The following is a 21409-nucleotide window of genomic DNA, read 5'->3' as shown; positions in this document are numbered from 1 at the left end:
GCCGAACGCACGTCTTCCTACAGTATTTAGTCCTGAGTTCTCAGCATCTGAGACTGGGTTTCGCTTCGCAGGTCACAGATGTAAGTGTGAAAGCTGTTCGTCTGAAAGCACCCTCGACGTGTGGTGGTTACTGAACACACACTCAGCCTGACCGGGATCTTCGCTTGGTCTCCGGACACCCTGGGCCAGGCTTCCAGAACGTCTCCTCGGGGCCATCTGGAGTCACCAGCAGGCACCGGAAGGGTCCTGTGACTCCGGTGAGCCAGGCAGGCTGTGTCCTGAAGAGACCAGGCTTGCATCAACCAAGTAAGAGCCTATCCTGCTGGCGACAAGCACCCTCGTTTGGAAAATACTATTTTTGAGCCAAATTCTGTGCTTGTGATCCCATCACGGCGAGGAAACATCTTCATGTGGCATTTCAACTTTTATTCCCAAATACCATGTTCTTAATTTTTAATAGAACTATCAATTGGCACTTTCCTCCCATGAATTAGCATATTTTTTATAATGAATGAAGTAGTGGAGAGAGAAGAAGTAAATAACATTTAGCAAAGCCCATTAGAGTGACTTTTTGCAGTTTTTATACGATTAGAACAGGAAATTTAAAAATATATTAAGTCTGATGAAAAACATAAAATAATTCTACTCTCTGGTAATCCTGGCGTCAATAAATAAACCCACATTCCAACTTCAGGAAGGATTTTGCCCACCACGTCCTCTCATCTCTCCCGCTTGGTCTCTCCCTGTACCACCCAGTAAATAACTCATGCAATCTGCCACTCCAGCTGCGGTGCTGAGCAAATGGAAAAGAAACCTGTGTCAGCGGCACGGGGGAGCCAGCGCCTCCGCCTCCCCGTGCTCAGGACCGGGGACTGAGCCCCCGGGACAGGGTGTGAGCGCCTGGGAAGCGCTGGGCGGCCTTGGGTGTAAGTCAGAGCGCCCTTTAGAGTAGGGGTACCGTGGCAACCTGGAATGTCTCCAAGGAAAGTTGTTTTGGTCTCAATTCCTTGATGTCAGTCCTACTTTGGTGGTTGTTTTGTCAACAGTTGTAGAGTTTACAGATCAATGAGTAAAATACTCCTTAAAAACATCCTAATGTGTACAGTTCATGCTTTGATAGTTCAAAAGTCTCCAAATGGAGATACTAGACAAGAATTGTTTTATTGTAAGTTAATAAATGAGTACTGAATCCCTTTAAATTACATATTAACACTTTAAGGGAGCACACAGGAATTCCGTTAAAGTAATCCTAAAGGCGGATGTGGTTTACAGAGAAGCAGCAGGTGGGGGAGGGCCAGCTACCTAGCACCCAAGGGCCCAGGGCCGCCCGCACGGAGCGGGGACGCCGCCGAGGCGCGGGAAGACCTGACGGGTGGATGGAGAAATGTGTGTGTTTCTCTCCGTGGAATGTGGGTGTGGACTCTGCATCTCACTCTGACAAGCCAGACCCAGAAGGGCACCTCGCCAGCTTTCGTGTAGGTGAACAACATTTAGCGATCTCTTGTGTGCCAATCTTTTGTATAAATATAGAAATCCCGGGTCCGTGAAAGTGTTTCCAGGCCATCCTTCTACTTCCTCACAGCTTTACGGGCAACAGTTATCACTGTCGAACTCTGACCCTCCCACCGACGTGCGGACCTGGACGGAGGGGCAGACAGACCCTGAGTGGAATGAAGTAGCTGTCTGCAGAGTGACCGCTGACGCTCGCTGCGTGCGCTCTTGCAGAGAGCACCGGTCATCGCAGCGATCCAAACGGCAGGTGCCTCTAACCTCAGACCTCCGGCTCCCTGCGGCGATTCTAGCCCCGGGCCATACTTTCAAGCTTGGCTCTCCAGGCGCGATAGGCGTTCTGTTACACAGACATACACGTAGCTGACACGTTCATGTTTCCCAGCCCTTGGACAGTACGGAGAGCGGCCGACACCTCCCGGGGCTGAGCAGTCCTGCGGTTTCCCGCCGACCGGCCCGCTGCGAGCCCGTGAGCGCAGCGCTCACTATGCCCGGGTGGCATTGCCCGCAGGCTTGGGGTCATAGCCGTACAGGAAAGTAGCTGCTATTACGAGGATGGCTCCAAGGAAGAAGACACTAAATAAAGAAAAAGGAAAAAGACAAAATCAGACTAAAAGCAAACAAGTGTCTTCTCTTTCTCTAGCAAGTTGGTTGGGGACGTGCTGCGGTAACAGGCCAACCAGCTACTCAGCCGGTGTCCACAGGCCTCCTCGTGAAGGGGGTCCAAAGCTCCGCATCTGGCTCCAGCATCCTCCCCCTCCTCACTGGACTGTCCCCCAAAGCAAAGATGTCTAAATGTCTTTCATTTTCATATGCCTTGTAATGAATAAGACCTCATTGTTTTCAAAGATGTGACACTGTAAGGGCAAATCTACACTCTTTTCAAACCAAAGTAAATTTCAGTTTAAAATCCAAGGTATAATCAGCAAAACTCAGGACCCATTTTTTAGGATGCTCTTTAAAAGAAAATAAGACTAAATGCAGGGAGACTTGCTTTCTTTATTTTATCCACAAATATGATCCCTTACTATGAATTGGAAATGAACTTAGACTGGTATTGGACCTTAAACTGGATGTAAACTAGAATACCTACGAATCCTAACTTGTGACATGTATATTCTTCGAGAAAATGAAAGCTTCAAAATTTTAAAATGTCATTTTTGGGCTTATTTTATGACTTTATAAGGCCAATGAACTTTTAAATATGACTTTTATATGACTTTTCCTTTGGGAGGAAAAAACCATTCCGATCTATCGGGAAACTCCTGGTCAGCCTAATTTGTATAAAAACGTTTCCAGCGGAAGATATTTTTGTGCACATAACTTGAAACCTTTTTAAAAAGATAGCTAAAAGGAACCCTCATTACATTTCCAAGATTCTTCAAAAGTTGTAACAAAACAACCTTTTTCAGACTAGATCTGAAGAGAAAGCCTTATTTTTCTATTCCCTTTTGGAGATTTAAAGCAAATATGTTACCTGGTGGGCACAAAATCTTGTAGCCAAAAGTAGGATATCAGTGTCGATAATATTATGGATAAAGAGGTTGCAAATCCTTTTAAAATATTATCTGCATACTTTATAACAGCCGCTATCACAAGGCCTCCGAGTGCCTGCGGAAGTGTCAAAAGATTCTTTTTAAAAACACACATGTATAAAACTGCTTTCAGAACAATGTCATTACTCAATGAAGCTTTCAGCTTTTGTCCCACAAATTTAATCCCATTTAGTAAGGGATTTTCATTAAAGCCCTCTTCCAACCAGTGGCCTCCTGGTTTTGTTCCGTAGCCCTCTTATTTCCAAAGCTGTCTGAGAAAGTGACCACCGTGTGCCCCGCGGTGTTGTAACGATCTGATCAGATCAGAATAAAGTATCTGCCCTCACCCAGGTTAGTGCGGCAGCACAGTTCAGACGGGTGGGGAAGGTGTTTTCTTTGGAGTAAGAATTCGGTGTCACCTGAGCGTCACCTTGGCCAGCTCCTCCTGGCTTCCTAACTTCACTCCCTTCCTCCCCCGTTTCTCCCCACCCAGCCCACCTCCCATTGCTCTCACTTTCCCTAAAGCACTTTTATCTGTGCTCTTTCTTAAGAGCAGAGAGAACCTCCCACCAACCCCGCTCACATCCCACTGTGGCCAGTAAGTAGGGGCGTGGCCATCCTCGCAGTCCCTTCCTGCCAGGCCAGCGGGACCACTTCCCCTGCGCCTCGCGCCTCCCTTCGCCACAGGGAGGGACAGAGCCTCGGGAGGAAGTCAGCAGAGGCCCCTGACCACTGCAGGGATGTGTGAGTCCGTCTCCCAGTGCTCTCTCCTACTCACTCCTGTGGTCCCTCAGACCAGCAGTCCAATCCTTTCTGTCTCACAGCCACTTCCTAAGGGCAGAGGGCTTCCTCCCCGAGATCAGAGCCATCGCACGGAACTCTCCTGACTTCCTGTCTCTACACGGCTCCTCTGAACTTGCACTCGCCCTTGTCTCCTTCTGTGTGACACACAGAGCAGCCTTCCTGCTCTCGCGGCCAGCTCCCTGGCCTCCCTGACCACCTCCCGCAGGGACCCTCACTCCTCCCCTCACTCCTCCTGAGCGGCTTTGCGAGGCAGGACCTGCAGCTGCGTCTCCTGCCCCCGGGGCGGGGAGCAGGCCTGCAGATGGAATTGCTCAGCCTGAACCCTCTCAGGGCATAAACCGAGCCGACACGGAACCACAGGGGGACGCGCTGTCCCCGCTGCACCTCTGGCCCCGCTTCCTGAGCTGATGGGTGACCACCGCCTTCCTGTGTGATAGGCAGAGGAACGGGAAGTTCTATCTGCCCGGCTCCAGCCTCCTGTTCTCCCGCGGGCATCTCCTCCGGTTCAAGTGAAGGCCCGGACCCCCCTCCACCTCCACCACCACCGCCCCCCCGCCCCTCTTCACAGCCACTTCCTCGGGGGCACTCGGACCAGTGCTGGATAAACCAGGGCGCTGAGCCTCCCCGTCACCCCTCTGGTCCTCTGCATCAGCGTCACCCAGGGAAGTAAACGCTTCACCTGAAGGGCAACCACCGCCCAGGTGAGCCGGTTGTATCCCTGGAAAAACCCGTCCTGGGACACCAGCTCCCCGTCGTAGACGTACACGCCCATCAGTCCGAATATGCTCCCGAAGAAACCTGCGAACGGAGGCTCACGTCACGTGTGGGGCGGTATCTGGCCACTCCGAATACTTTTACTTTGACACTTTTTACTTGGACACATGTGTGAATGTGACCAAAGTGCACGCAGTGCCATGAATGTAAGAGGAGGACGTGAGGACAGGAAGGAGAGGGCCCGGTCTGAGCCTCGGAGCACTAACACAGCACAGCGCACAGCGCAGAAACCACGGGCTCCACGCTGCCCCCGGGGATTCGGAAAACACTTGCTTTGGGCACATGTCAGTGCATCGCGCCCCCCTGCGGCCTGACACAGACCTTCCTGTCCTCACACGCACCTGCAGACACGCGCTCATGTGTGGGGCACGCACCTTTCCTTGCTTACCAGGAGCTTTGAAGGGTCAGTAAGTAATAACGGAAAATCGGCGCTAAGAGCCAGTCGCGGGCAGCAGGAGACCTCGCTGCCGAGGCCTCCGGAGGGAAGGTCACTCAGGAAGCAGGGGGCCTCACTCACGGCGCCCCCCCCCTCCTGCCGCAGAGCTGCCCAGGACCCTGATCTCAGAGGTTCCCAAACCTCCTCGGGAGTGGAGTTAGGGTGCACACAGACACCCTCAGGCCGTCTGGAAGAAATGAGCCGCAGGCCCAGGGCAGCCGTTTTGATAAAGCCGGAAGTAACCAACGTGTTCCATGAGGGGCCTGGAGGGGAGGGGAGTTTTCTTTCCAAAACTGCGTTTATGCCAGCTCATCCTTGGTCTTGTTCTGAGCGCAAAGGTAACTGCATGCTGCAGAGCTCAATCCTCGCCCAGGCATCGGCCTTGACTTTATCTATTTAAAACCGTGTTAAACACTCCCAAACGGAGACCAACAGGTTCTATCAATCTGCGTGTTTGAAAATGCTACAGCGCTGTGATTCATGGTTTGTAATGCCAAGCTCTGTACTGACCTATGTGTCCTTTCAAGACCTCAGCCAGCTCACCACTGGATGTGTGTGAGGTCGGAGCAATGAACAGGAATCCATGAGGTTCCACAGAATCATCCATTCTGAACTGATTCCATGTTTCGTTTATAATTCAAGGAAATCTGGGGCAACTCACACAAACCGTGACTCTCTCTCTCCGCTGATATCTGCATGTTGAATGGCAACAGCTGACATCAGGGCCTACTGCGTGCTAGGCATTTACCCCAACACTCCACATGTGTTATCTCTCTAATCCTCAGAGCAACACAGCAAGCTCTGTAAGAACATTTTCCAGGAGAGGAAATACATATGTTACTTGCAGCCTCTTCCGGGGAAAACGCAGCCACCGTGGCTACAGTTACTCAGGCGCCAAATGCTGAGGGCAGACACTGCCTCCCCCCACCTTACGGCACACACCTCAAACCCCACGTTCCTGAGTAAAAGGTGTTCATTTAAAATACAACCTTTTTAAAGGGCCAAAACCTTGCCAGATACTTGGATCAACAGCACGTTTCATGAAAGGCTTATTTACTTCAAGATCTATAGAAACCTTTACACGTAACAATATAACCACTTAAAAAAATCACATTAGAAACGACTTCAGACTCACCCAGCTGGATGTTCCTGATCCACACCGACTGCTTGGTTTCCTTCAGGATTTTCTCAAAGTACACCCCGGCGAAGCCACTGGAGAAGCAGGCCGTGAGCACGGCCATGAGGCCCACGAACTGCGAGCCGGCCGACAGCGCCTTCGCGTCCAGCTCCTGGGCGTCCGAGGGCCACTGGGCGAAGGAACACACCGCAGTTCAAGTCCTGCGCAGCCCCCGTGCACAGGGCCAGTCAGACCCGAAGGACAGCGCCACCCCGGTCGCCCTGGGGCTGCAGAGCTTCTGAAAGGTGGCCTTCGAGCCGCTACTTCACCCACAGCGCTGTCCCTGTGACTCCTAACCTCCAAGCCGAGCCCAGGAAAGAGGAAGGGACGACTGCAGCGGCTCAGAGCCCCTCCCCAAGCACCGCGGCCGCCGAGACTCCGAGGGTGAAGTGTGGAGTAGCTAAGGGAGCCTGGGGCTGCCCTGCACCCCGGCCTTCCTCTGCACCCGGCCCTCCCCTGTATCCCGGCCCTCCCCTGCACCCCGGCCCTGCCCTGCACCCGGCCCTCCCCTGTATCCCGGCCCTCCCCTGCACCCCAGCCCTGCCCTGCACCCCGGCCTTCCCCTGCACCCCGGCCTTCCTCTGCACCCGGCCCTCCCCTGTATCCCGGCCCTCCCCTGCACCCCAGCCCTGCCCTGCACCCCGGCCTTCCCCTGCACCCGGCTCTTCCCTGTATTCCGGCCTTCCCCTGCACCCCAGCCCTGCCCTGCACTCCGACGCTCCCCTGCACCCGGGCCTTCCCCTGTATCCAGGCCCTGCACCCCAGCCCTGCCCTGCACCCCGGCCCTGCTCACCATCCACCATTGGGGCTGCACCCTGCCCCCAGCGCTCCTGGGTTGACCCATTTAAAATAAATGTGGAAAAGATTTATTCAGGGCGCACACACACTTCACCCTGGGAAAGTGCTGAGGGCCACTGAATGGCAGGGTTGGATTTGATTTTGGACAGACCACAGCGGCGACTGCGTGGAGGCTGAATCTGGGGGGCAGGCAGGCCTGAAGGAAAAACATCCTTTTACCCCGCAGCGATAGTACTTTTGTGGAGCCAGGCGGCCACATGAGAAAGAGGCAGGAGCGGGCAGCGCTGTGCAGGCCGGCAGGACAGACCCGGAGAGCGAGCGGGGCGGCGAGGGCTGCCTGGACGTCCGGCAGAGGGAAGGGGCCAGGCCACCCGGCTGAGTGACAGGCGGAAACGGACAGGAATGGGGCGGGGCGGTCACGTCCGCTTATCAGGCGATCGAAGAGCCCAGCCAAGATGCCCAGCAGGGGTTCGACACACAAACCCGACACAGTCTGTGACAACCAGAGCTGCTGGCAGCCAGCCAGGAGCCTCCCGCACGCCGTGCTAACGAAAGGCTCCAGATGATGGAAGCTCCACAAATAAGGACGTAACTAAAGAAATAACAAGCCTCCCACGGACCAGGCCCCCAAAGGCAGTGCCAAGCAAGGGGACCCGGAGGAAACCAGTGAGGAACCGTGAGAACGGCGGGCGACGAGCGGAAGGAACGGTCTTGGGCGCTGGTGGCGGGAGGGAGTGTCCGTCACCTCCGACGCTCCTGGGACCCGCTGGACAGGAGCTTCCTTCCCACACCGCAGTGTCCTGCTCCCTAACTGGCGGGTGAGACCAGCTGGTTTCTACATGTTTCTCAGCACCAGTGACAGCCCCGGGTGTCGCTCACAGGAAGCTCTCAGAGAACCTCAGTGAGCACAAGCACTGATTGGCTCCATAGACAGCAGAGCCACCTGTCCTTGCGCAGCAGAGAAGGCTGTGGAGCTGCCACACAACGACAGGTGTGTTGTCTGGAACGGTTACCTGTACAAAAGCCACTCCGGTCATCAGGATCACCAGGGAGAGCCACTGGTACACACCCAGCTTCTTGCTCAGCATGGACACAGAGAACAGCGCCGTCGTAAGAATTTTCAACTGATACGTGACCTGGAGAGAAACAGCGGATGTGAGTGACGGCCGAGGGGCTGCTGGGTAAAAGGACCACGAGGGATGCGCCTTCGGTACCTGGTAGGTGGCTGCGTCGAGATTGGACAGCGCCACGTAGAGCAGGTTGTTCTGCAGCGTGTAGATCCCGGATGGAATAGCAAGCTTGATCGTTTCCATAGGCTTGTTCAGGATCTCATCACGCAGGATGCGGTTCAGGGCCCTCAGGCTACACTCTAGAGACAACGTGAAGTGGGGAAATCGGGCAGGAGTGACTGAATACTCCGCACCCTCCCTCTAGGCCTGTTTTCTCTCTCGTGAGAAAAGGATATTGAGCTACATGTTAAGACACTTTAGGTTTAAACTATACCTTTAATGAGGCTAAATTTTCAAATGTTAAATATTATCAGGAAGCATATTCAGAATAGCATTATCCGTGTATCCTTCTACTGGTCCTTGGAGCCCTGGCCGATGTGGCTCAGTTGGGGTGTTGTCCGTGCACAGAAAGGTTGCCCGTTCCATTCACGATCAGGGCACGTGCCTGGGTTTCGGGTTCCATCCCTGGTAGGGGGCATGCAGGAGGCAGCCGATATATGTTTTGCTCTCACATCGATGTTTCTTTCTCTCACTCCCTCTCTCATCCCCTTCTCTAAAAATCAGTTAAAAAAAAAAAAAGCTGTCTTAATAAAATGACAAATATTGAAATGTTCTTAATACTAGGGTATTAGATAATGCAGTAGTGTTCAAATGTGTAGTTACCAACATATATTTACATATATGTCATCCTATATAATAAAAGGGTAATATAGACCAAATGGCAGAAAACCGAACAACCAAAGTGTAATATGTTAATGATAATAAGGATGCTCAACCCCTCGCTACAACTTGCACTGACCACCCGGGAGCAGACAGTCAACTGGTCGACCAGTCGCTCTGATGTGCACTGACCACCAGGGGGCAGATGCTCCAACCGGTAGATTAGCTTGCTGCTGGGGTCCGGCCGATTGGTCTGAGCAAGATGGGCCGGACATGCCCTGGAGCCCTCCTGTGGTCCCTCCCCTGCTCGATCATGGACCGGTGGGGTCCTTCAGCCAGGCTTGCATCCTCTCACAATCTGGGACCCCTCAGGGGATGTTGGAGAGCTGGTTTCAGCCCAATCCCACAGGCCACTCCCCTTGGGAGAGTGCCAGATGCAGGGCTCATGGCTGGCCAGCACTACTGCAGCAGCGCAAGCCTCTCCTGATTGGGACTGATTGGGCGCGAGCCCGCAGTAGGCACAGTGGGGCCGGGATGAGCGGAAGCAGCAGGTAGGAGCTGTACGAAGTTGCAGGCAGCGCTGGACTGCGGGTTTCGGCCGATCCCTGCAGGCCACCCAGAGGGACACCACCCGTGCACGAATTCATGCACCAGGCCTCTCCTATATAAATAATACCAAACAACTGAATAAGTTTCGATGCCTTACAAACAAAAACCTGGATACCCACGGCTGTCTTTGTAGACCAATAAGATGCAGGCCATTATCTTCAGAATCTCAGCCACAACCACGGCCGTGGAGGACAGGTACCGAGGCCCCTCCTCCTTCAAAGTCCGGGAGTAGCGCATCGTGAGAACCAGGCTGGTGGTCTGAAAGACCAGGATCCCCAAGGAAAGGTATTTGAGGTTGGCAGACATTGCTTTATCTGCATCTGCCTGAAAACAAAACAAACAGGGCCAATAAACAAATTAGAAAAGACATAAACTGATATGTTAAAAAAGCCAGTGAGAGCCTCAGGCCTCAAATAGGATGGAGTATGTACGTGCCACCCCATCCTTTCTGCTCTGGACCGAACACTAAAGCCAGTTTCAGGAGGCACTGAAAGGCGAAGAGAAGACAAGCTGGCCAGAGACCTCGAAGGAGACCCGCTCCTCCGAAAGGGGCAAGCATACCTTGTCGCTGGAATCCATGACCGTCCCGGGCAAAACCCCAAACCTTACTTTTTATAAAAGTGTAAGAAGTGGGTCAGGCAGTTCACACTGTTGGCATATTCTACTTTCTCTCTAGGACGGAAACAAAAACTTCCACGAACTCAGTTCCCTCTTAAGTGCTCAGAGAAAAGCGTAACCCTGCCCATTACCACGCCCGGCTCTAATCTTTACGGTTTCCGGGCCCTAGAACCGTCGGAATTAGACAACTTTTCCTTGTTTCTCCCTCCCTTTCTTCCTCCAGGTGTCAGGTAACTGTTTATATACCATAATGTCAACTTTCTGTGAGTTAATTTTTACCTTGCTCTTTCACAGTCTGTGGCATTTGCATCACACATTCAGTTAAAATCAATATTCCTTCAGCTATATAAACATATCATATTTACATTTTCATTTCTAGATTACAACGTGCTCGGTTTGTACTCTTTCCGTCCAGCCAAGGACTGGGAAGACCACCTGTCGCAGGGGCTCCTCGCCCACCTGTCTCTCCTGCCACCACTTCCGACTGATTCCTGCCACGCAGCCCAAGGCGGCAGTTCCGTGTCCCACAAGGAGCAGGCGGGAGTGGAGACGCGGTGGGCCCGCGAGCCCCAGCCCTCAGTAAAGGCTCGGACTAAGGAGACTGGGCAGCAGTAAACAGGAGAGACCTCACACCTGCCATCCTATTTCATAGGCACTTCCTGCGGACACACAACCATGAACGAGACAAACAGGATCTGTTTCGTCCCGGGATGCATCCTCCAGCACGGAAGACGCAGTCACTCAAATAATTCCAGAGTCTGGCCAGGCCACCACAGGGCAACAGGCCACTGTCACAGAGCACTATGGCACCTCGTATTCCATTATGTCCACGTGGCTAAACTCAAACACATTCGCCAAGCCCCGCCAGGTGGTGCCAGGTGAGAACGGGCATAAGACTGGCGGGCAGGCGTGCCGCAGACCGGGACTCCAGAAGGCTCACACTGAGTGCGGCGGGTTCCGGGGCCCTCGCCCTGCTCCGGGCAGCTCTCCTTGACTCCATTCTCTGATGTCAGCCCAGCGGTATTGCCGTGAGTTTCTGGATCCCAGGACTGAGAGCGCAGACTTAGGGTGCCCTTGCTTATTAGCGGGCTGAAACCTAAGTTAGGCCGCCCGTCCATACTGACCTTAAGCATGCATGTTTATAAACTTCTGCTTTCCTCTCGTTAATCTGTCATTTATAGGGGTCTCAGCTGAGAACTCAGAAGAGCAGAGAGCAAATTATTTTCCTCAAAAACTGACTCCTAGGATCAAATGAAGGACTAAAACATGGAACAGAAAAGCGCTTTCAAGCAAAGGTTGTTACTGAAAGTCTGAAACCAGGTTACACCACACAGGAGCATCCTGACCCCGGGAGCACTATGAGAGTCTGACGGTCTTTCTATGACTCAATGCAACAATTATTGACTGAGTCTAATATATCTTTAATACTGTGCTCAAGTATTCAAGTACTAAAGACATTTAAAAGATATAATCACTTCTCTTAAAAAGCTTATGTTCTAGCTCAGTCAACGTGGCTCAGTGGTTGAGCACTGACCTATGAACCAGGAGGTCACGGTTCAACTCCCGGTCAGGGTACATGCCCAGGTTGGGGGTTCGATCCCCCGTGTGGGGCGTGCAGGAGGCAGCCGGCCAATGAGTCTCTCTCATCATTGATGATTCTCTCTCGCTCCCTCTCCCTTCCTCTCTGAAGTCAATAAACAACAAAGCCGCTTATATTCTCGTGGGATAAGTTCCTCAAATAACCACAGAACAACGCAAATGTAACGAGGGTAAGATTGATGAAGCCCAACACACGAGAGAAGAATGTGTGGATGAATGGCAGCCTTCGGAGAGCGGCTAAGAAGGGTGGCACTCAGGCCGCCTGGCAGGAAGGAGGGTGTGAGCAGGCCACGGCAGCCGGCCGCAGGCTCGGCAATGACATTTCAAAGCCACTACTCCGGTCGATCGGGCTAACACCTGGGCTCCGAGAGAGAGAACAATTTAAAATCCAAAAAGAAAGGGGCACTGGAGCCATGGACAGCTCCCCGCTTTGAAGGCCGCCCTGAATGACTGGGTCATTCACTGCCAGGCCGAGCAGTGACCAGAGGAGGCCTCGCCTGGGTTGTGCAGGCGGCAGCGGTGGTCCGGCAGCCCCCCAGCCCCCGCTCCTGTGCAGGTCACAGCGGAGGTGAGTTTCCCAGACTCAGCGCTGGGGCACTGGGAGCGAGCAGTGGAGAGCCGAGCCCAAGCGGCTGAGCAGGAGGACCAGGCCGGGGGCGTCGGCCCAGGACGCTCAGGAGTTCTTCCCTTCGGAGGGGCGAGCGGAGCTCACCAGCGCGAGGGAGGGCACCGAGGAGGAGCCCCAAGTCCCATCCGTAGCGGCCCCGGTGGATCCAGAAACGCAGCGGCTAACTCTGGCCCCGCTTTCCCCGGCCGCCCCAACAGCCTCCTCGAAAGCAGGAAACGCCAGCGAGGCCGCCCGTTCCCCAGGTCCCTGCTGCCCTGGAGCCACGGCCCGCGGGCCGCTCAGCGCAGTAAGTGACTGTGAACTCACAGCCTCCTCCCCGCAGACACCCGGGCGGTTCCGACAGGGGCCCCCTGGCCAGGACCCCGCCCCCCCAGGACCTCACCTGGCCTCCCCCACCCCCCCAGGACCTCACCTGGCCGGGACCCCCTCCCCCCAGGACCTCACCTGGCCGGGACCCCCTCCCCCCAGGACCTCACCTGGCCGGGACCCCCCCACAGGACCTCACCTGGCCGGGACCCCACCCCCCGACCCCCCACCGGGACCTCACCTGGCCGGGACCCCCCCACAGGACCTCACCTGGCCGGGACCCCACCCCCCGACCCCCCACCGGGACCTCACCTGGCCGGAACCCCCCACCTCACCTGGCCAGGCCCCCCCTCAGGACCTTACCTGGCCGGGGACCCCCCCACAGGACCTCACCTGGCCGGGACCCCCCCACAGGACCTTACCTGGCCGGGGACCCCCCCACAGGACCTCACCTGGCCGCCCCCCCTCACCTGGCCCGGACCCCGTGGCCCCGCGGCCCCCGCACCGCCTCACCATGCCCGGAAGCCCCTGCGGCTTCTCAGCGCGGCGCCCGGGACGGTGGGCGGAGCCGCCGGGCGCGGGGGTCACCGGGGGTCACGGGGAACGCCCCCCGCCCGGCCCCCTCGCCCCGGCTCCCCACGCGTGGCGGCTCCCGCCCCCGGGCCCTTCCTCCTCCGCCCGCACATCCCGCACGTCGCCCGGAGCGGCAACGTGTCACTCGCGCCCCGCCCGGTCCCGCCCGCCCCGCGCTCACCTGCCCCGCTCGGCCGGCCGCGCGCTCGGGGGCCGGCGGCTCAGCTCGGCCGGGCGCCCGGGGCTGCCGTGCCCGCCGGGTCCCCCGCCCCTGCCGCGCGGCGCCGCCCGCCGTCCCCTCCGTCCCCGCCGCCAGCGCTTCCGGTGCCGGTCCCTCCGCCGCCGCTCCGGCCGCCGCCGCGCCCGCGCCCCGCCGTTCCCGCCTCGGCACGGCCCCCCGCCCCGTCCCGCCGGCTGCTCCCCGGGAGGAAGGGCCGGGCCTGCGGGCAAAGTCCTGGGGGCGGGGGCGGGGCCGGGCCACACCGCCTGCGGGGCCACAGCGCAAGCCAGGCTCCTCGGGGGCCCCCCCCCCCCGGACCCGGCTCCCCGTCCTCGCCCTGGCTCCCTCCTTTCTCCGTCCCGCTCCCGGGTCCTGGCTCCCTCCCTCCCGGACCCGGCGCCCCCCTTCCCGGACCCGGCGCCCCTCCCCGCACCGGTCCCGGGCCCTGGCTCCCCCTCCCCCTCCCTCCCGGCCCCGGCGCCCCCTCCTCCCTCCCGGGTCCTGGCTCCCCCTCCTCCTCCCCCTCCCTCCTTCCCCGACCCGGCGCCCCCTCCCCCTCCCGGGTCCTGGCTCCCTCCCTCCCGGACCCGGCACCCCTCCCCCCACCCCCACCCCCCCCCCCCCCGGGCCCTGGCTCCCCCCCCCCTCCCTCCTTCCCGGACCCGGCGCCCCTGCCCCCTCCCGGGCCCGCAGCTCTGGGGCGCCTGGGCACCTGCAGGGGATGCGCTCACGTCTCCGGACTCGGATCCGGTCCACACCCATCCCCCTGCCTGGCTGTCCTGGCACCGCTGGGTCCGGGCGGATCCGGCACCTGCCGCCCGCCCCGCGGGGTGGAGGCCGCTGCCTTCCTGGGCTGGGCTCCTGGGGGCCGCGTCCCGGAGCAGCCAGAGCCGGCAGGGCCCAGGCCCGCGGGCCTGCAGGCAGCTCCGGCACCAGCCCGTCGGAGCGCAGGCCGCAGGGAGGCCGGAGCTCCTTATTGAAGGGTAGGAGCCGTAAGGAGTGTGCCCCATCAGCTCAGGCAGCCCTCACCGGCCAGGCAGGTTGAGGGAAGGAGCCCTGAGGCCTTCAGACCTTGAACCCTGTTCCGAGGTCCCCCTGCCTGCGGAGACATGAGCTGGGATTCAGCCCCTAGGGTGTCTGCCTTTACACTCTGTGAAAACACTACACTTGGCTGTCATAGGAAGAAAAATGAGGCGGAAAACAGGTGGTGGCCAGCGAACAGAGCCACAGGGATGAGAAGTACCAGTAAGGCCAGCCCCTGTGGCTCAGGGGTTGAGCATCAACCTATGAACCAGGAGGTCTCAGGTTCGATTCCAGGTCAGGGCTCATGCCCTGGTTGTGCTCTTGATCCCCAGTGGGGGCGGGGCATGTAGGAGGCAGCCCAAAGATGGTGGGCTAATTTGAATAATCAGGCACGGAGCAAAGACTGAAGACGACTGAAGACTGAAGAGGCTTGGCTTCCCCGCTGCGGCCAGAGCGAAGGCCTGGGTCCCGGGTGCCGGAGGAAAACCGGTGCCGGCAGCCAGGGGAAGGAAGGCCTATTGCACGAATCTTCATGCAACAGGCCTCTAATCTACACTAATAAAAGGGTAATATGCTAATTAGACTGGAAGACCTTTCAGGAGACCTCACAGACGTCCTTCCGGACAAAGCCATGGGGGCAGGGCTGAGGCAGAGGCGGTTAGGGGTAATCAGGCCAGCAGGAGGTGGGCAGTTGGGGGTGAGCAGGCTGGCAGGGGGGCAGTTGGGGGTGGGCAGGCCCACGGGGGGCAGTTGGGGGAGAGCAGGCCAGCGAGGGGGGGCGGGGCACAGGGATTGGGCCTAAACCGGCAGTTGGACATCCCCTGAGGGGTCCCAGATTGGAGTGGGTGCAGCCTGGGCTGAGGGACACCCACCCCCGTGCATGAATTTCATGCACCGGGCCTCTAGTAAATTTATAAAAGAATTATCAGTGAAAACAGAGATGGCCACGAAAGAAGAGAGAAAACGGGCAGCCTGGGGACACGGGGCAAAGGGCGGGCTTCGGCCTCCCTGTGGAAACAACCGCAAAGGCAAAACCTTGGCAGCGGAAGGTCAGACAAAGGAGAACCACCTGTCAGCGTCAGGACAGCCAGAGCCAAACAGGGCGTGCGTCTCCACGTTGCCAGATAACACCCCGCTGCATTGAAATGTCAAATACACAAGGGATCAGTGCTTCGTCTGTACAACATCGGGGATATACTTATACTAAAAATAATCCATCGTTTACCAGAAATTCAGATTGAACTGCGTGGCCTGTATTTTTATCTGCAAAATCTGGCAACCCTGTTGGAAGCATGAACGCATTCAAACATTGCACCATGACAGGTTTCCATCGGCGCCAGGGAAATGGAGACCAGATCGAATGGTACTGGCGCAGCGGACACTGTGAGCATTGCGCAAAGTCCAGTCCCCGCTCCGTGGCTGGTAGTTTAGGGACAGTAAGAAACAAAAAAAAAGAAAGAAAAGACAAATCAGCCCTCGCTGGTTGGACTCAGTGGTTAGAGCTGAGTTGGCCGGCGGACCCAAGGGTCCCAGGTTCGATTCTGGTCAAATGCACGCACAGTGGTCGGTGGCTGCAGGCTCCTCCCCGGCCCGGGGCCCTGGTTGGGGCGCGTGCAGGAGGCACCCATAGATGTGTCTCTCTCACATCAGTGGTTCTCTCTGTCACTCTTTTCCACTCTCCCTAAGAATCAATGGGAAAATATCCTTGGGTGAGGATTAACAACAACAAAAAAAGAAAAAGACATCAAATAAGGGAGTGGGGACTGTGGTGATATTTAAGATGTCTGTTCAAAACAGCGAAAAACGCAAAAAAAAAAAAAGGTCAGTGTTTAGAGAATTACCCTCAGGTATGCTTTGTTCCTACCCAATTATGTTCTTCAAACTGTGAACTTGAAATCCCAGCTCACGAAGGAGAAAAACCAGTTGGTCCCTGCAAGCTGCCAAGCGGGTTCATCTGGCGCGGTGTCAGTTATTCAGGGCGAACAAGGACTAACGACCGTCCATCACGCGGCCCTCGGCCCTCGGAGGACGTGGCGAGGCCCCTCCCTGCGGACCGCAGCCGTGGGTCCTTTCGCGTGGAGGACTCTCGCCCGACCAGTGGGAAGTGACCTTGCTCTTCGTTTCGCCCACGAGCCAGGAGGGCTTCTGGGGAGCTTTTCCTGTCCACAGACTTGCTGGGTCTTGGAGTTGGGGTGATTCCCGGGAGTGAGGCGTTTGCTCTCACCACCCCTTCAGGACCTGGGGTCACCCTGCAGGCTTGCTCCCGCTTTCAGATTCTGCCCAAAGCTACCTTGATGACCTGATGCTCTTCGTCCCTGCTTGCGGGACCAGCTTGGTGGGGGACCAGCTTGGTGGGGGGCCAGCTTGGTGGGGGGCCAGCTTGGTGGAGACCAGCTTGGTGGGGGGCCAGCTTGGTGGGGGGATAAGCTTGGTAGGGGGCCAGCTTGGTGAGGGGCCAGCTTGGTGGGGGACCAGCTTGGTGGAGGCCAGCTTGGTGGGGGACCAGCTTGGTGGGGGGCCAGCTTGGTGGGGGGCCAGCTTGGTGGAGACCAGCTTGGTGGGGACCAGCTTGGTGTGGGGCCAGCTTGGTGGGGGACCAGCTTGGTGGGGGGCCAGCTTGGTGGGGGACCAGCTTGGTGGGGGGCCAGCTTGGTGGGGGACCAGCTTGGTGGGGGGCCAGCTTGGTGGGGGACCAGCTAGGTGGGGGGCCAGCTTGGTGGGGGACCAGCTAGGTGGGGGGCCAGCTTGGTGGGGACCAGCTTGGTGGGGGGCCAGCTTGGTGGGGGCCAGCTTGGTGGAGGACCAGCTTGGTGGGGGGGCAGCTTGGTGGAGACCAGCTTGGTGGGGGACCAGCTTGGTGGGGGGCCAGCTTGGTGGGGGGCCAGCTTGGTGGAGACCAGCTTGGTGGGGGGCCAGCTTGGTGGGGGGATAAGCTTGGTAGGGGGCCAGCTTGGTGGGGGCCAGCTTGGTGGTCTGGGGCAAGGAACTGGCTTCATCTCGGAGTCCAGGTGAATTGCAAATGGAAGTGTTGGGGGTTCCCCTCTACCTGGTCTACTCACCTGGCAGTCACCCCAGACGCCTCTGGGCGACCAGGAGAGCGCGGGAGCATGGGCTGTGCTGGGAAGCGCTCGGGGCTGCAGGGCTGGTAATGGGCGGTGGGCTGCAATTCTAGGCACATGGGTCTCGATTCACCCATTGAGAGAACATTTTTAAAAAAATGCATTTTTATTGATTTCAGAGAGGGAGAGAAAGAAACATCAGTGATGAGAGAGAATCATCGATTGGCTACTTCCTGCATGGCCCTACTGGGGATCGAGCCCCAACCCCAGGCATGTGCCCTGACTGGGAATTGCACTGTGACCTCCTGGTTCATAGGCTGACACAACCACTGAGCCAGGCCTAGAGTGCATTTGATTAGACACCCCATATGCAGTTGGATTATGCTGCATACCAAGTATTTCCTGCTAGCTGCCTTTGGGGCATATGGTAGGTTGCGTTTCCCGTCTCTCTGGGTTGAGTGGGACCACATGACTCGTTCTGGCCAATCAGTTGTAAGAGGAGTGTGTGTGCCATTCAGGGTCATAGCATCCAATTGTCAATTTGTGACCTTCTTCGACTCTCCCTCTGCTTTTCAGCCGGGCGTGCTCACGGCCCTGCCTGCTCTCTCAGCCTGTATCCTGGAGGGCGGAGGTGCAGAGCGAGGCCCCAGCATTGGGCACGCAGCATAGACAAGATGTAAGGCTTTGTATTGTGCGTCATTAAGATTGATGGGCAGCCCTAACCGGTGTGGCTCAGTGGATAGAGCGTCGGCCTGCGGACTGAAGGGTCCCAGGTTCGATTCCGGTCAAGGGCATGGACCTTGGTTGAGGGCACATCCCCAGTAGGAGGTGTGCAGGAGGCAGCTGATCGATGTTTCTAACTCTCTATCCCTGTCTCTTCCTCTCTGTAAAAAAAATCAATAAAATATATATTTTTAAAAAGATTGATGGGCAGAGAGGGGGTGTGGCACGGTGGCACTGGCCGAGGGTAACGTCAGCTGGAATGATGGTGACCTCTGTTACGCGCTGGGGTTTTGATAAAACTGCCGCCTGCGATCACTTGGAAGCTAAATAATGAACGCTGTGGGAAACACAGCCATGCGGACCCTCTGTGGGCCTCACGCTTATTTCTGAGGAAGCAGAGGGGGTGCCGGCAAGTTGGGGAGCCTTCGTTTCACTTGATAGATGCCGGAGTTCCTGATCCGGCATTCAGAAGGGTTCAGCAATCTGGAGAAAGGCTGTGTGTAACTTAAGAGTCCAGAGACGAAAGATAATTTTGAAAGGCATTGGAGGTCAGAGGAGCTTGCCTGAAGAAACCAAGTTCTCCTTGTCTCAGGACCCCTTGCTTTTTATTAACACAATTCGTCCTAAGGCAAGGTGGAGATAATCTGTCTACAGAGTCCATTGTCAGAATGGGGAATAGCCTAGGGCTGTTCAGGTGTTTGGCCAGCAGGAGGCAATAACATGTAGATTAAGATGCCCTGAGCCAGTGGTTGGCAAACTGCGGCTCCCGAGCCACATGCGGCTCTTTGGCCCCTTGAGTGTGGCTCTTCCACAAAATACCACGTGCGGGCGTGCACGTACAGTGCGATTGAAACTTCGTGGCCCATGCACAGAAGTCGGTTTTCGGCTCTCAAAAGAAATTTCAATCGTTGTACTGTTGATATTTGGCTCTGTTGACTAATGAGTTTGCCGACCACTGCCCTGAGCTGTCTGGCAGTAAACAATCATCCTTTTCAGGTTTGGGAAAATGCCTTTAGCCATTCCAACAGGCAATAACATATGTGACTCAGCCCTTGTTGAGTCCCCAAGTTCCATCAACCTTTCGATGAAACTCTTGCAATTATGACGTGCTGGAACTGGCTTCTGGCAGATAGACAGTCTCTCCAGGTCATAGAGTTAGTGCTTTGAAGTTGCTTAAAAAAAGGGAAGCCCAGCCGGTGTGGCTCAGTGGTTGAGCGTCCACCCAGGAACCAAGAGGTAGCCCGTTTGATTTGGTCAAGGGCACATGCCCGGGTTGCGGGCTTGATCCCCAGTGTGGGGCGTGCAGGAGGCAGCCAATTCTCTCTCATCATGGGTGTTTCTGTCTCTCTCTTTCCCTTCCTCTCTGAAGTAAATAAAAATATATACTAGTGTATTAAAGAAGAGGAACAATGATTTGGAGAAACTACTGATTAAAATAAGCGAATAGGCTATTGCACACTGCTGCTCACAGAACGTAGGAGACAGTGAGTTGACATTACCTGGAACGTGACAGAATATCCTTTGCCATGAGGTGCTGGCCCTGGTTCCTGATGACCGAGACCAGCGTCTCTGCCCTGAACCGGGTTTTGCGAAATCCCAGGGGAGCGCGGAGGAGTCGCCAGCAGGTCTATTGATACATCAAACGTTTATTTCGCTCCTCACGTCAACATTAAACAAATGACCAAACAGCCCAAACGCTTCCTTCTGTCTGTGCCCCGACACATCCTGCAAAGAGACCAGGGCCCCAACACCCAGCCCGAACGACAAGGCAGGCGGCGTCCGCGGGTCGGCTCATGGGTGAAGGCAGGAAGGAAGGCACATGGAGACGCGGAGGAGAGATTTTTATTTTCTTGGCACGCAGACACAGAAGTGGCACCTGCCCCCCAGGCAGGACAGCTGAAGACACGTCAGAAATGATGGTCCTGAGTTAAAGGTAACGACAGGAGTTCTAGCTCTATTTTTATTATATGGAGACTCTTCTTCAGGCTCCACGGGTCAACGGCAGGCCTGGGTTCATGGGAAACCAGGAGCTACAATGACCTATCAGCACACTCACACACAGACTGGGAATAGTTGCTCCGTTTTAGAAAATGAATATAGCGTTTTCCCCGTTAAGTTCTCACCAGCAGGCCCACCGTTTCTGCACTTAAAAATGTAAACCATCTCATCGAATGAACCTGAAACTGAAGAGTTTTATAAAACTGTTTTTTTTTTTTAGGAAATCCATTCCTCATGCTTGGTGGCTTTTTCCTCTATCCTAGGCATCATTAGCAAAAGTGGTATTAAATATACTGTTGGTATTAATGATAAAACACATACTAATACATCCGTGAAAAAATAAAAGCACGTCTGACCCTCTGTGCCCCATTTCTGAACACATATTATAGGTGGCCCCTTCCGGAACTCACCATTCATTGAGTAGCTATTGAATGCAGTGGGAAGGTGCTAGAAATGCTACAGCCAACGGCAAGGCCATCCATCAAACCACAGCCTAATTCAGTCCGTGCTGTGACTGGGGACAATGGGTCCCAGTCTCCCGTTCCGTTTCGCTCATGTACAAACAGAAGAGTGCATGATTTCTCTTTTCTCAAACTCCGGGTCGCCCACTCGTTCTTTGTAAGCATTCGAAGGGGACTGACTGAATTCGAAAGGAAATCATCATCCCTTGGTAATGACGACTGTCTCTCTGACTCAAACCAAAAGCTACCTAGGTACATTAAAAAAAACAAAACACAACCATTGCTTCTACAGGCTTGACCCAACTGTGCACCCATGTTGTATGAGCGCGACTTTCCCTGTGACCCGAGCCGGCGCATGTACAGCACTTGCCCTGCATCCCTGCTCCCACGTACAAGGGACTGCCCACGTAACGAACCCCCGAGTCGGCTACAGGTCGTAGAGCGTCTCGAGGACCGTGGCGATGGACCAGGCTTGCGTCTCGCAGCTGAAGGGGCAGTGCTGGCCGTGCTCGTTGGTCAGCTCCGGGAGCCCTTTCCAAGGGGACCTCGAAGAGAGAAAAGCCGTTTTACGAGACGTAATCGGACACGGATCCCGAGGGGGTTAACACAACAGGCGAGAGACCTGGGGATTCTGCCTTCTCGTACAGAAAACACTCACGCAGGGTCTTTA

General features: G+C 56.0%; 2 protein-coding genes across 5 annotated transcripts in view; both read right to left on the bottom strand.

Annotated features, from left to right (window-relative positions):
• Positions 1–409: 409 nt before the first annotated feature.
• Positions 410–14219, bottom strand: SLC35A3 (solute carrier family 35 member A3). 4 transcript variants are annotated; one of them, XM_054712150.1, is made up of 8 exons: positions 14188–14219; positions 9651–9855; positions 8248–8402; positions 8047–8169; positions 6194–6365; positions 4528–4646; positions 2987–3120; positions 410–2085 (listed from the first exon to the last, which is right to left on the bottom strand). In XM_054712150.1, the coding sequence occupies exons 2-8, from the start codon at positions 9835–9837 to the stop codon at positions 1995–1997; spliced, it is 981 nt and encodes a 326-aa protein (XP_054568125.1). In that variant the 5' UTR covers positions 9838–9855; positions 14188–14219; the 3' UTR covers positions 410–1994. The 4 variants fall into 4 exon arrangements, with proteins under 4 accessions (XP_054568125.1, XP_054568124.1, XP_054568122.1 ...); XM_054712149.1 differs by lacking the exon at positions 14188–14219 and adding an exon at positions 13437–13547; XM_054712147.1 differs by lacking the exon at positions 14188–14219 and adding an exon at positions 13196–13259.
• Positions 14220–19942: 5723 nt separating this feature from the next.
• The window catches only part of AGL (amylo-alpha-1, 6-glucosidase, 4-alpha-glucanotransferase), a 43469-nt gene continuing 42002 nt past the window's right edge, over positions 19943–21409 (bottom strand). Inside the window, exon 33 of the mRNA XM_054712152.1 lies at positions 19943–21284. Within this exon, the coding sequence (XP_054568127.1) occupies positions 21167–21284 (118 nt within the window). The 3' untranslated portion in view covers positions 19943–21166. The remainder of the gene's footprint in view (positions 21285–21409) is intronic.

The sequence above is a fragment of the Eptesicus fuscus genome, chromosome 22, assembly GCF_027574615.1.
Source record: "Eptesicus fuscus isolate TK198812 chromosome 22, DD_ASM_mEF_20220401, whole genome shotgun sequence".
Classification (NCBI taxonomy): Eukaryota; Metazoa; Chordata; class Mammalia; order Chiroptera; family Vespertilionidae; genus Eptesicus; species Eptesicus fuscus.
Note: the sequence above shows the minus strand (reverse complement) of the source record. Positions and strands in the feature narration are given on the sequence as shown.